The sequence below is a fragment of the Entelurus aequoreus genome, linkage group LG12, assembly GCF_033978785.1.
Source record: "Entelurus aequoreus isolate RoL-2023_Sb linkage group LG12, RoL_Eaeq_v1.1, whole genome shotgun sequence".
Taxonomy (NCBI): Eukaryota; Metazoa; Chordata; class Actinopteri; order Syngnathiformes; family Syngnathidae; genus Entelurus; species Entelurus aequoreus.
Genome location: NC_084742.1, coordinates 33,664,160 through 33,678,766, shown reverse-complemented (window position 1 = coordinate 33,678,766; position 14,607 = coordinate 33,664,160). Strand labels below are relative to the sequence as shown.

General features: G+C 39.9%; 1 protein-coding gene across 1 annotated transcript; it reads right to left on the bottom strand.

Moving 5' to 3' along the window:
* Positions 1-1,231: 1,231 nt before the first annotated feature.
* Positions 1,232-13,408, bottom strand: LOC133661269 (carbohydrate sulfotransferase 12-like). The gene is made up of 5 exons (XM_062064409.1): positions 13,195-13,408; positions 9,857-10,029; positions 6,801-6,944; positions 1,586-1,884; positions 1,232-1,503 (listed from the first exon to the last, which is right to left on the bottom strand). Exons 1-5 carry the CDS (start codon positions 13,406-13,408, stop codon positions 1,257-1,259), a joined length of 1,077 nt encoding a protein of 358 aa, XP_061920393.1. The 3' UTR covers positions 1,232-1,256.
* Positions 13,409-14,607: the final 1,199 nt, after the last annotated feature.

Here is a 14,607-nt window from a genome sequence, read left to right as displayed (position 1 = left end):
TTTTTTCCATAACTTGAGTTGATTTATCTCGGAAAACCTTGTTACATTGTTTAATGCATCCAGCGGGGCATCCCAACAAAATTAGGCATAATAATGTGTTAATTCCACGACTGTATATATCGGTATCGGTTGATATCGGAATCGGTAATTAAGATTTGGACAATATCGGAATATCGGCAAAAAAGCCATTATCGGACATCTCTATTTGCACACTATTGACAAGTGATGCATCGAAAATTCGGCCTTCGAAAACAGACTTTGGCGATGAAATATCCACTTCCACTGGCGACTGCGTCTTTCCCGGCGCACACGAATGACGTAGCTCACCCAAAGCTGGCGAAAAAGTCACATACGGGTCGCGTTCAGGTTGCAAATTAATATAACTATTTGTGAGTCAACATTATTGGATACAATGAGCACATTCTGTACTGCACAGTTTTTTGAAGCGGGGTTTGAAGTACGATACTGCATGATTCTGATAAAGCATGTTCCCCGTCCCCTGGCATTGCACCGAAGAACCAAGAAATGAGCAGAACTGCTTTGCGGTCAGCTCTACGGAAAATATGAGTGAGGAGATTCCGACTGGTGTGCTCGCTGGCAAATTTCACTTCAAAATACATCCTGACTGAACTTTAGATACACCTATTTTGTGCAAGTAAATGATGCACATTTGAGTAAAACATTTAAAATATGTTCCTGTATGACATTCTGACAATAAAACTGCATCTGTGTCAAAATATATAATTAAGCTGATTGATAGTGTATTTGTTTGGCAGGTCCTGAGTAGTCGTGAGTTCAATCCCGGCCTCTGGATCTTTCTGTGTGGAGTTTGCATGTTCTCCCCGTGACTGCGTGGGTTCCCTCCGGGTACTCCGGCTTCCTCCCACCTCCAAAAGACATGCACCTGGGGATAGGCTGATTGGCAACACTAAAATTGGCCCTAGTGTGTGAATGTGAGTGTGAATGTTGTCTGTCTCTCTGCGTTGGCCCTGCGATGAGGTGGCGACTTGTCCAGGGTGTACCCCGCCTTCCGCCCGATTGTAGCTGAGATAGGCTCCAGCGCCCCCCGCGACCCCGAAGGGAATAAGCGGTAGAAAATGGATGGATGGATTGTTTGGCAGCACTAGTTTTAATGTAATCGGAAGTTATCTATGGAGGTGTGAACCAAATTAGGATTATTACATTGGTGGAGGACTGTGCTCCATGTTGAACGTCCTCAAGAGTTTACCAAGTAGCTCCCAAAAAATGCTCCACCTCTATTGTGTGATGTTGAGTAAAGTGTAAGGTGGTTCGTAGCCAAACAGCTCATAGTCCTTCTTGTAGAGCTCGTAAAGCTTCCTCCTGTCCTCCAGGGGCACTTCTTTAAACCACTTCGACAATGTTGCAGGGGACGTCGCATTTTGGTAGGCCGGGGGAAACTTGATGAGCTTCTCCATGTTCAAGGACGTTAGCACTTGCAGGGCGTCTTCATCAAGCGTCTCCTGATGCCCGATAAAGTCGTACCTGAGCAGAACACATCAATGTTAATCTGGGTTTATTTCTCAGCACTGATAATGATGGAGAAGATGAAGAATATGCAGCTTACTCGATGTAGCAGGGTTGACACAGGCGGTGCAACTGCTTCCAGTGATAGTCATTCATATGGCCATTTGTGTCCAGCAGATGCTGGACAAAATGGTAGAACTTGGGCTGGATGCCTGACGCAACCGCCTCCTTCACAGTCAACGGGGTGTCAGACTGGTTGCCGTAGCGACGCAGAAGGAGTCGGCCTAAACCTTGGTAATAATATTGATTCAACGACAGGAGTTTGTCCCGGAAGGCTGAGATGAGGCGCACAAAGGGTTCACGGACAAACATGAACTTGGTGTAGTGCTTCAACTTGGCCTGCAAGCAAGGTAAGTTATTTGCATCATCTCCGTTGATCATCATTAATCATGTGTTGTGTTCTTGTTACGTGCACCAGACGACATTTACTAGATCAACAACTGTTTTGATAATTATCAGATCATCCCTGTTCTGCAACAACTCCACTACCCATCAAACACCGTATCCAATTTAAAATAATTCTCCTCGCTTTCAAAGCTATCCATAACCTTGCATCGTCATATCTTTCTGTCCTCCATGTCGCCAAGTTCTCTAAGATCCTCGTCATTTGTCCAGCTCACTTATTTAAACTGACCACCATGGGGGCCCAAGCCTCATCTGTGCACACGCGGGCCGGACTACTAAAATCATGGCATTAAAACTAAAAATTAAAGACAACTTCAAATGGTTTTCTTTGTCTTACTTTGGCAAAAAATAGAACAAACACATTCTGAAAATATGACAATAAAAATATAGAAAAAAATACCCGCAGCGGTAAAGTTTAGATCCATGAAGGAAGGAAGAAAGTGAATGAATGTTTATAACTGAATACATTTACATATGCAAAAACATTTGTTTTCTTTTGTATTTAAAAAAAAAAAAGAAATAATTAACGTTTATGACAACCTTCTTCCAAAACACAATATAGAATGTGAGATATAACAGGATAATGCATACATTTATCATTTGTTTTCAAAACGGTTACAAAAAGTGGGACCCCAAAAATTTACTGTAGGACCCCATTTTTATGACTTGATCAATTTAGAAAATTCCTAGCGCCAACACTGATGGAGTATTTGTGAGTGCAAAACAGCAGCAGGCGGCTGTGGCCTGAGGGCCGGTTCTAATACTAATCAAATATCATCCCGGGGGCCACAGATAATTCTTGACTTTGACACCCCTGCACTACACCTTTGCAATATGGACTCAATTTCCCTCTTTAAATCAAGACTCAAAACACACTTATTTCTGACTGCTTATTCACTGTAAATTATATAGTTATTTGTTGTTGTCGTTTTTATCCAATTGTGTCCTTGAGTGTCTAGAAAGGCACCTTATAAGTAAAATGTATTAATATTATATATTATTATTACTTTTTCTAGTAACGAGTAATTTCATTAATTACTTTTATGTACGTTACAACGTTGTTAGCGATACGCTTGATGTGGTGTTATGTCAACATGACAGCGTCAGGAGCACAGCAAGTTCAATGCAGGAAATATCTTTTTACTAATGAAAGCAACAGCCAGCACCACACTAAAATGAACTTGATATCAAATAGAAGGAGGCAACATCACACTGTGACACAGCAGACAACAACACGTGGGCTAAGTATACACGCACACGTACACAATAGTAATATGTGCCGTGGGATTGTTGGACAACAAATCCATGATTGGATCGACACGCTTGCAATCCAAACAATTCCTCGTTTAGAAAAATGTTGTCTATCGTTCACAATCATGACGACGGATATATATATATATATATATATATATATATATATATATAAATATATATATATATATATATATATATATATATATTTTTTTTTTTTTTTTTTTTATTTAATTTTTTTTTTTAATTTTTTTTTTTTAATTTTTTTTTTTTAATTTTTTTTTTTTTTAATGCATGCTAAATAGTAAATAAATGCGATCAAATGTCCACTTACAATGGAGCCTATGGAGGCCGCTCTGTTCTGCCTGTAAACCCCTAAAAACATTTATATACATGATGTAAGTATATATGTAATGTAGTAACAGACACATTTATGATAACATTTAATATTTACGTATTTTGATCACTTTAACCATACGCGGCACATTAATTTAAAAAAACGCATCACATTTGCTTTTTTTTTAACAACATCCCTGATTACTACTCACTTTATAAGAGCCAACAGACATAATAAAATATCACTTACTGTATAAGTTCTGCTGTCATTAGTATGCCGACTGCTAGGATGTTCATATATTCCCATTTTAAATTGAGAATGGAAAAAAGGGGGGTGGATCCAAGCATCTTTTCGTGTCTTTCTTGCCATTTCCCGGTCTATATTGGCTGTCAAAGTGTACCAACTTGTCGGAATATGTCTTCGTCCTTCTACTATCCAGGTGAGAGACATGATTTATGATCTAGAATAAAGTTTGACGAGCAAGGAAGTGAGGAAGCAGCTGATCAGTCGATCATGTCAACATCGGCACACAAGCTTGTGATCACAGCGCCGCTGTAAATAGTTTGTCTGCGTTAGCGTTTATACTAACAATACCACTAATACTTGGTTAATATTAAATTCATGAAATGTCAATGGACTATTGTTGGCGGGTTTGTGGATGTTTTTTTTTATTGGGTTTCATGGACGGAATAGAGGACTTCCCATTGGCTCCACTGTAAGCGGACTTTTATTTACGAGTTAGAATGCATTACAAAAAAATACATCCGTCGTCATTTCTTTAATGATGATTGTGAACAATAAGCAAAATTCTAAAAAAAAAAAAGTGCAGTTCTCCTTTAAAACAAGAAGATACAACAGCCATTTAAGTACCTATAATAAATTACTTTTTAAGATAAGTTTATACTTTTTAATATGTGTATATACGTTTGAGTATATTTCCTCAATCAACAACTGTATGTTGTTATTATTTGTTCATTTAAAATTGGCTCATTTAAAGGTGCCATATGTAATAATTTCATGTCAAGTCATCATTAAATGGCCCTGATATGTCAAAATGCATTAATAAATCATGGTAATTTCGAATACCTCTATAACTGATAACGGTAGTTCAGCCGGGAATATGCTCCTTTCAAAATTAGATTTACATCCCCGAAAACCTTGCTATTGTTTTCATTTCGATGTCCCACCCTCCACAGTTTGACCAATTAGAATGTCTGCGAGTGTGTCACATCAGATTGCCAGTTACGCACCGGCATCTTCGTCGAGCTACTGCCACTGGTAAAGTTACTAAACATGTCAGACCTTAGTAAATCTAAATGCCGTTGTTACGATTCTCAACTTATTCATGACAAAGCCAGGAACAAAACGAGGATTTGTATCGGGGACGCCTTTGAAAGATGGAGACGATTGAAGACGGAGAAGGTTTTTTCATCTGACGCCAAACTTGCTAATTTCCTCCTTGATAGGTAAGTCAGGCATTTATGTTTTCTTATTACTTGTAATAATTGGAAATTGACATTTCGTATGTAAAAAACTAAATTGTCCAATACAGTCTATCATCTTGTCTAACAAAGCTAGTATTTTCGTGCAACGAATGCTTAGCATGCTAGCCCGGTCAATGACACATCGACATATAGGCTAACGGGGGACATATATGCCCGTTAGCCTGTATGTCGAGATGTCATCCAACTGACAGGGCAAAATATATTTTCGACAAATAAAACCTATGTGGGTATGGGTAGTATCAGTGCCTATTTTGTTATCAATCGGCTGATACGCTGAGGAAATGCGTTCCAACATTAGCACGGCTAATTGCGGTTTCTGCATCAGGCACATATGGGGTGGTAATTGCTTGGCACAATAAAATGCATTACATGTAATGATGTTCTACTTTGTGTATTGACATGGTAGTAGGCTATATGATTTATGCGTAACATGGTTTTTGCATAACGTGGGTTGGCTCATAGAATTGCACTCTGCACTGAAAGATGGTGATGTGCGTACATGGAAGAGAATACAGTGCGTCAGGTTGGATGCAACATGGAGTTATGCTGAATTAAATGTGGCGGTAATTTTACTGTTGGCCTTGGCTCGCCATCAAAGTAGGCCCTTGGGATATATAATATATTATATATTATTATATATAAATATTTCGATGGTGGTCCGTGCGGTCAAACTAGACATTTTAGCAGGGTGATGTCAACAATCTGTACCGACTCCCAATTAAAATATTGCTGCGTAAATTTACAAATGCATTTGGCTAATCGACAAAAATGTGGCATCATTACTTAGTAAACCATCGTGCAAGAAGCATAAACAAAAAAAACCTACAGTGAAGGACTCGTCGATTGCCATTTTAAGTTCCTTGGAGTAGGATTTCGGATTCGGCTGCGTATCTGGCAATCTTCGTCATGGAGAGTGGGAGGGGACTACAGAATTTTGACTGTGATTGTAGTACCATTTCTGACCACATTACTACATATGGCACCTTTAAAATGTAAACACCACATGACTGCACTGATACTTGTCAAAACTTAAAAATATTCGATAACAATGGTGGTTCTAGTATTGGACATCTTAAAATGCTCAGATACTGAAGTAATATGATGACAATGATGCACCCGATGCATGTTATGAGGAAAGATTGCAACAAGAGTAGATCAAAGAGGCCACTAGTATAACAACTATTGTTGGAACTTAATCCTGTGTTGGATCGAGGATCTCTTTCTGAGTGTTCTGAGTTCCTGTTTCAATATTAGTGTTATGCTACATCAGCTGTCATGATGTTCTTCATAGACTACAAATTGGGGTTAAAATTTGTCACGGCCCAGGCCTTGTGGAAGCCTTGTGGTAATGGGTTCAGAGTGGAGGCCTGCTTGACCACCTTCTCTGCCTCTCCCTCTCACTCTGTTCGCAGGTCCTGCCGCTGCACCTAATTGGGGCTAATCAGTGCCAGAATATCAGATGGGGCTTCCCAGGACCTCACGCTCTGCTCGGTTTTGCTTTGGCTGTTCGCTGGGTTATATTTTATTCTCACTTTTGTTATATTAAATAATCCTTTCAGCACCTTTTACTTCAGTCTTGTCTCCCCCTTTGTCGTTGTGACCCTGAGTCAGCCGTAACAATAAATTCAACGGTGCTCCTGCTGGTTGAATTTCAGTTGTGCACTCCATTTTAATTTGATTGCAGTTGAAAAGCTTCAGTGATGGAATGACATGAACCCTTCCTTACCATTCCCATGACAGGAGGACTGAATGCTCACCTCCATCTCGACTTTCGAGAAGCTGGCAAGGCTACGCAGACCCTTTGGATTGTTGGCCTTTTGGGGAGATATGCTCATGAGATCAGGGTAGGGCTCACCTTCTTTTAGTGCATGCATGAACCTCTTCCAATTAGTGCATGCCACCTGGAGAAAGGAAGACGATTAACTACAGCATATTTTTAGCACCAACATGATAATCATCTTGTTTAGCCGATCAGGGTTTTCCATGTCAAATCTTACTGTGGCAACAGAAGGTGAATAAAATAAAATGGAATTCTATTGGCGGTAACAAACAAACATGTGTAGTCAAATACCTGACTTCAGATGTTTCCTAATGGGGTATTCACACATTGCCAGTTTGGATGGTGGTTCATTGCGTTTCTCAAATCGCCGTGAACTGTTTTTAAATGATGGTGGAAAGCCTTTCCCAACAAGTTTTAAACACGGTTCCGACGCAAATTGGCATGGTAGTGAAATTATTTTTTTTGTTATATTAGCATGCTAATGTCAAACTTGAATGGCAGAATACAGTTACAGTATGCCTTATATAGTGAGTGCATGTGGATATATACATACTGTATGTAATATGATGATGGGTGTATTTGTATTGTGCATGTATGTATAAGCAGGGGTGTCAAACATATTTTAGCTCAGAGGCCACATGGAGGAAAATCTATTCACGTGGGCCGGACGGGTAACATCATGGCATAATAACTTAAAAATACAACTACGACAACTTCCAACTGTTTTTTTTGTTTTACTTTGGCCATAATAGAACAAGCACATTTGAAAAATGTACATACCACAAATAATAATCTTGCCAAAACACTTTGTTAGTTAAAAATTCTTAATCTCAGTGTATCTACAAAGCCATTAAACTTTAAATCACAGCCCAACTAGGATTGAACTAAAACTAAATAAAGCATGAATAAAAACTTCTATGTATCAACTACCTCATGTGTCATTTCCACATATAAATCCTGTGCTAACTCAACAAACCATACAAATTCAGGTAGAAAATATTCAAGAGGGTTGAGTTACTCCCTGCCTTCTAGACATCACTGAGTATTGATAGAAAAACAAAAGCTGTGCAATGTGTGTACAAATTTAACAAACCAAAAATAAAAACTTAAAAGACTGACAGATGTAGTAAATCACACACTGTTCACTTTCTTTAAATTTGAACAGAAGACAATAGTTTTTACAGAACTTTATCAATGTGCAGTGTCTCATGCAGCATTTTAAGTAGGGTTACTAATTGATTATTTTACTCCTGTTTGTTTAATGTTAGGTCGAGGAGGAGGAGTCCCAGCCCCGCTATACAGTGTACCTCTTGCTTGGTATACTTGCTCGCCCCGGTATAAACTATTTGCTTGCCTAACAGAATTTCTATTGTGGCATCATGTGGACACATTTAGAACAGCAGTTTCTTTCAATTAAAAATGCAGCTAAATTTTACACTTCGCAAACTCATCTCACGAGCCGGGTTGAACCTGATCCAGCTTGTAAGACGCATGTTTGACATCCCTGATGTATAGTATTACTAGATATTGAGGTATCATAAATGATAGGAAACACATCAATTTCTAAGTATTCTCCTTAGAGCCCTCAGTAGTTCCCGTTCAAGGGACATCTGTTTGTGTTAGATTCAATCCTTTGAAATTTAATTAGCCTAATGGTAACTTTTCGGTCACAATCTTAGCCTAAAACACATGTAGAATGGCTCTCAGGAAGTTTGAGCCAATGCTAATTAATGGACCACAATGGAAACAAGCCTTTTGGCTTTTTGTGCCATCCATTTGCCTTTTTAAAGCATTACATGGATTCAATTCTTTAAGATGTCAATACACTTCTCAATCAATCAATCAATCAATCAATCAATCAATCAATCAATCAATCAATCAATCAATCAATCAATATCAGTGGATCAGAAGATCAAGTGATGCTGTAATTGACACAATAGTGTAAAGAGGTTCTACACGACAGATACATCACCCAAGCAAGCGGAGGTAGGGAGATTACAGAGCACCCCTGCGGAGCAAGGCTTGCTCTGGACTACATGTGCATGGCAGAGAAGGAGCAAGAGAGATTGTTAGTTAGCCATTCTTGGGGAGACGCTACGAGGGAGCCGCTCTTGGAGAGACTCTCTTAGGAGGACGTTCTGAAGGAGCTGCTCTGGGAGAGACCCTCTTGCCCTCTGGAATAGACCAACTATTTGGTATGGTGGGTTTAGATGGTCTCTGTCCCGGGGATGTTCTATCTTTTACCACAATAAATCACAATGCAAAATAAATTTAAGACGGTGAATCTGAAAATTGACAATGACTTGTGAGCTATACTAGAGATTAAATCAATACCTTGCGCGTAGGAGAAAGAGTTCTCCTCACTTCGGTAGTAACACCGATTTCCCTGAAAGACAGCAGAGTCCTTCACCCTTCTACTCCGCATCAACCACAGTGCCTCCCAAATAGCTCCTTGATGAGACTGTGATGCTTCTGTGTTTAACTCCGCCACCTCTGGTCCAGGAGGAAAATGTGACTGGCAGATTATGGTGGCTTACTATAGATGTAAAAACCATGGCAGATGCATTATACAAGTTGATCATGTTTTGTGTTGTACCTTTCAATATTGGTGTGAGTCAAATGTGGAGTAAACTCTGAACGTTGGAAGCTAACATGGTAAATTCATTTTATCTGCTGCTTCTCCTGCCAACATGGCCACCAAACACAAATAGTCACGTGACTCTCCTGCCAAAATGGCCACCAAATACAACTAATCATGTTCTCTCCTGCCAGTTTGATGGCCAGTTGCATCAGACGTTAAAGATGACATCAGATGTGTAAGTGGGACAGTCAAAGTTGTTGAAAAACAGTTAAAATACGAATTTTGATGAAAAGCGCTATATAAAATCAGTGAATGTTTTTATTGTTGTTATTATTATTGTTATTATTATACAGGCACATTCCCATGCCTTAATGGGTGAGTTGAACAAAGCAAAGCTGCCCAAGGACATCTCTGTAATGGCACTGAATGTTGGTGTGTTGTGTGCTCCCCACCTTTGGTATGAAGCAGTAAATGAAGCCATGTTCATCATCAACAAGGAGTTGATGTAGCACTGTTTTGATACGTTTGTCCGAGGTTTCCTTATCTTGGGGAAAGGCCTCCATGTTTTCTCTGCACGCGTCTCTCAGCACCGTCTTCCTCAGCTCCTGCTCGCGGACCACCCTCCCTACTGGGAACCATGTACACACGCATGAGAGCAAAGATTGCTGTATTCGGGGATCATCCCAAAGCAAGTACTACTATGTCAATACAGATGTCATCGGCAATAAACACCACAAATAAAAAGTCAGGTGGACCTTGTTCGTCACATTTAATTATGTGTGTAAAAATGAAAAGTCCAACATTCATACCTGTTGACATGTGCCCATGGTAATATATTACCATCACACATAGGTATGTCACTATAGTAAATAGCAGCAGGACATATCTATTAGATATCCTTGTTGACAGCTTTTTATATGTCATCCTGCCTGGGAAGAAAAATGAGATAAACCTACATAGCACACTGTTTTTAGTCCAGTACTTTTATTATAACATAGTTGCAGAACTCACCTTACAGCGTTGTCACCTGCCAGCACGTCGCTAACTTTGTGATCTCATTACCAGCCACAGTCAAAAGTCAACCTGACAGCTTTCTTGGGCTGACGCCCAGTGACCGCGAATGTTCCCAACACCTCAGTAAGGAAAGTAGCTATTGGCTGTCCTACAAGTGACTAAAAGTCATTACATGATGTCATCACATTAATTGCAATGGGCGCTGTAAAAGAGAGGAATAACGTGGGTAGAGATAAAAAAGCCTGTTTAAAAACTGACTAGAACTGCAAATTAACTTTCATTTGTTGATTCTTATTTTGTTTTCTTTAAATCAGTTTTGTTCTGCATTGTTAAATGTTAGAGTATGACATTTGATCAGAAGACTTGAGGGTTGTGACATCCACAAACAAACCTAAACTATCGACTGGCTCATTAACATGAACGATGAGATTGGGACCAAGTCACAGTTGTGAGACGTTTTTTCTTTTATTTATCACTGTGTTTCACACAAGTGCAAACCCAAGCACCTCCTTTGTTACTCCACTGAGTGAGACAGAACAGGCACAAAGGGAGGGGCGCAGCATAGAACACATGCAGTTCATATTTTATTAAACAAATATCACTTTTTTTATTCTGTATTTATATGTTTTTTTTTTCGGAATAACAATAAAGGAAGCTTTATTTATGCACACACATTTCATTTGCGGTCTGTACGCGGAAGGGTGTAGGTCTCCTCTGTGCTCTGATTGCAGCTGGGACTGCTGCGCGAAGCTGCTATGAACCTGACCACCTGTGAGTGCTTTGCGATGGCGGAGAGGCTCACCACAGCACTTGGTGATCATTGAGGACATTAACTGCAAAGTCATACGTGCTTTTATGTCTCCAAAAGTTGCGAGATTTGTCACTAATCTCTTCTGAGAAGAATAAACTGGTGACCTCTTAGCCTTGGAGCCTCGCACTATAGGTGGAAGTGGTCCTGGTGGTCAATATTCACTCAGTCAGCACCTTTTAGTCTGCCTTTGTGCAAGATGGTCAAGTATGTGATAGACATTTGTCTTGTGTGTAGGTTGGCCTTTACCCTGCAATTAATGCACAGTGGGAGAACAGGTTTGGATCAGTGAAGGCAGCAAAAATTCATGTAATTACATGTAATTGCAAAGTAATCAACCCAGGTTCATGAGCAGTGTTGGGTTAGTTACTGAAAACCAGTAACTAGTTACAATTACTAGTTACTTTATTTCAAAAGTAACTCAGTTACTAACTCAGTTACTTACACCAAAAAGTAATGCGTTACTGTGAAAAGTAACTATTTAGTTACTTATTTACCCCCCCCCCCTTTTTTTTTTTTAAGGCTCCCATTAATGCCCTTTTAGCCTTCATTTCAGTACTGTTATTGCACTGGAGAATAATACAATGTGTTGATCAACTTGACATGCATTTGCATCACTGAACTCTGCTAAGCAATGTGGTCTACATACAACACACAAACAATGTGGTCTACATACAACACACAAACAATGTGGTCTACATACAACACACAAACAATGTGGTCTACATACAACACACAAACAATGTGGTCTACATACAACACACAAAAAATGTGGTCTACATACAACACACAAACAATGTGGTCTACATACAACACACAAAGACAAAGATATGTTTCAAAGGGCCAATTTATTTCAGGCCAGAACAAATTGACAAAACTATTTTAAATAGCTGCAACATAATGGCACTTTAACTTTAACTCTAAGTAGATAGGATCTTTGATCCAAGACACAACTTACATTTAACTAAGATGTTATTTTCTTTGTGCTCGACAAAAGAAAAGTAGTGAGAATGTTAAGACACTCGACTTCTGGCTTCACCATGATGTCATGTTAGTTGTTATGAGAGTAGCGTATGTGTGTGTGTGTGTGTGTGGCCCTTTAAAATATGACAGCATGTGGGTGAGTGACGTCAGTGAGTGAGTGGGCGAGAGAAGTGAGGGAGCGGCGACAATGAGTGCGTGCAGGTTCTCTAGCTTGGTGGATGGCTACGTCCAATAAAGTCACAAAGTTGCAACAAACCGCCGGGCTCGTCATTCACCCTCAGCTGTAAAGACCCACTTCCGGGTAAAGTGAAGGTACATATACGTCTCCCCTGCGCCCCTCGACTACGGTATGAGAGCCCCCCCGCCCCCCCCACACAAAGCGCCTCTTCTTTTCCACCGGAGCGCTGCAATAAAACACACTCAGATCTTCAGTTTCTAGCCGATACTACATAAAAAATAACGTAAAATAACGCAGTAACGCATCATGTAGTAACGGTAACTGAGTTACTGAATATAAAAAATAACACGTTAGATTACTAGTTACCGCCGAAACTAACGGCGTTACAGTAACACGTTACTTTGTAATGCGTTAGTCCCAACACTGTTCATAAGTATGAATCTTTAACGCTGTCTGACTGCGGCAATTGGAGTGGTTGTTGTATTAGAATTTATCTACTTAAATTAATGACCAGAGAAAATCTAAAATGTGTTTTTAGCAAATATTTGGAGTTCCAATATAGACACAAGTCATGCGGGCAGATGAGCTGCTTGAAAATAAAAGTGCCCCAGAGAAAAGAAATACACAATCTTCATCAGAGCAAGGAATGAAGGAAAGGTAAACACATCTTAGCTTAGACATAATACATGTCCAAACAGGATGTATCTGACAGAGGAGATGAAGAAGGAAAGGTAAACACATCTTAGCTTAGACATAATAAAGGTCCAAACAGGATGTATCTGACAGAGGAGATGAAGCAATATTACATTGATCCGGAGGAGGAGCTTGCGGGAGCGACGCGTCCTGCCGGCTAGGAGAAGCTTTTCTGGACTGCTTCCGTCTCTGCCGGCGCTTCCGGCACAGCTGCGACGCGGCAACGTTCCCGGGCCACACGGAGCTGATCGGAACCAGCTTGCTGTTTGGACCCCACTTCAAGTCCCTGCGCTCCATGGGGGAATGGCGGAGCGTCTCGGTTTCCATAGCCTTTGATACCTCCCACGTTCCTTCCTCCATATCCTCCATGTCCGTTGCGGGAAAACGAATTGCTGTCGACATTCTGTCATGACGAGGTTTTCGCGGCTTACTGCGAGGATTGTTTTCCCAGGGCGCAAACGGACTACTTCGGACATGGCGAGCAGGTAAAAACATGATTTAATCTTGAACTCAAAGTACTACAAAAACAGAAAACAACCTGAAGGCGAGCGTGCCTAACGCACACGAAAGCTAAGGCAAAAAACTTAGGACATGAAACATGAAACTATGAAAACATGGAAAAAAAACCTCACTAAATGGTGGCTTGAATAAACAAAAGTTACGTAGCATGGCATGAAGCATGAAAAGAGCAACCGCAGAGCAATGTCGCCAGGACGACTAACTGGCTTAAATAATAGTCTCTGATTAGAGCAGGTGTGTGATCCGAACACATGAGACAGTTGAAACTAATCAGTCGTCATGGAATTTAAAACGCGTTACTGTAACGCCGTTAGTCCCAACACTGCTAGCCAGACAGCATGTGCAAGAAATAAAATAGCGTTTACTATTGGTGGGCGTGTTCTACTAACACTGTGTGTGCAACTGAAAAGTGGTGCATATCGCCTTACTTAATTGAGGAATTTGAGTGCATACAGGCCTATTACCACAAAGACACTTGATCATTTTCTGCACATTTATGTCATCATGCTCCTACCTGTGTGCAATGTGTTGAACCAGCAGCACACTTGAATAATCTGTGACACCTTTACTGAATCACAGTCTAGACAACAGACAACCGAGGATGTCGTTGTGGCTTGTACAGCCCTTTGAGACACTTGTGATTTAGGGCTATATAAATAAACATTGATTGATTGATTGATTGATATGCACACTGACAATTCTGTACGCGAGGCTGTGGATCAAATCACAAGTGCATTTGTGGATCTGGAAAGACTTATATGCAAAAAAATGAAATATTTAAATATGTGTTCATGAAAGAGATACAGTAATATATTTTCTAATTAAAAAAACAAACATTTAAAAAATGCCAACAGACCAAAACGCATCAATTTAATTAATTTTAATCAGCCCCTTAAGTCATCCAGCGGCTATAAAATTATAAAAGAAATTGCCGAATAGAATGTGTAATATTTTTTATTTCAGACCGTCCAAAATATTGACACACACACGTAGGACAGAGAATTCTC

Coding starts and splice junctions, on each gene's coding strand:
- LOC133661269 (XM_062064409.1), bottom strand. CDS start 13,408: ATGGAAACCGAGACGCTCCGCCATTCCCCCATGGAGCGCAGGGACTTG. Junction 10,030..13,194: donor AGCTCCTCCTCCGGATCAAT/GTAATATTGCTT, acceptor GGTTCCCAGTAG/GGAGGGTGGTCCGCGAGCAG. Junction 1,504..1,585: donor TGTCAACCCTGCTACATCGA/GTAAGCTGCATA, acceptor TGTTCTGCTCAG/GTACGACTTTATCGGGCATC.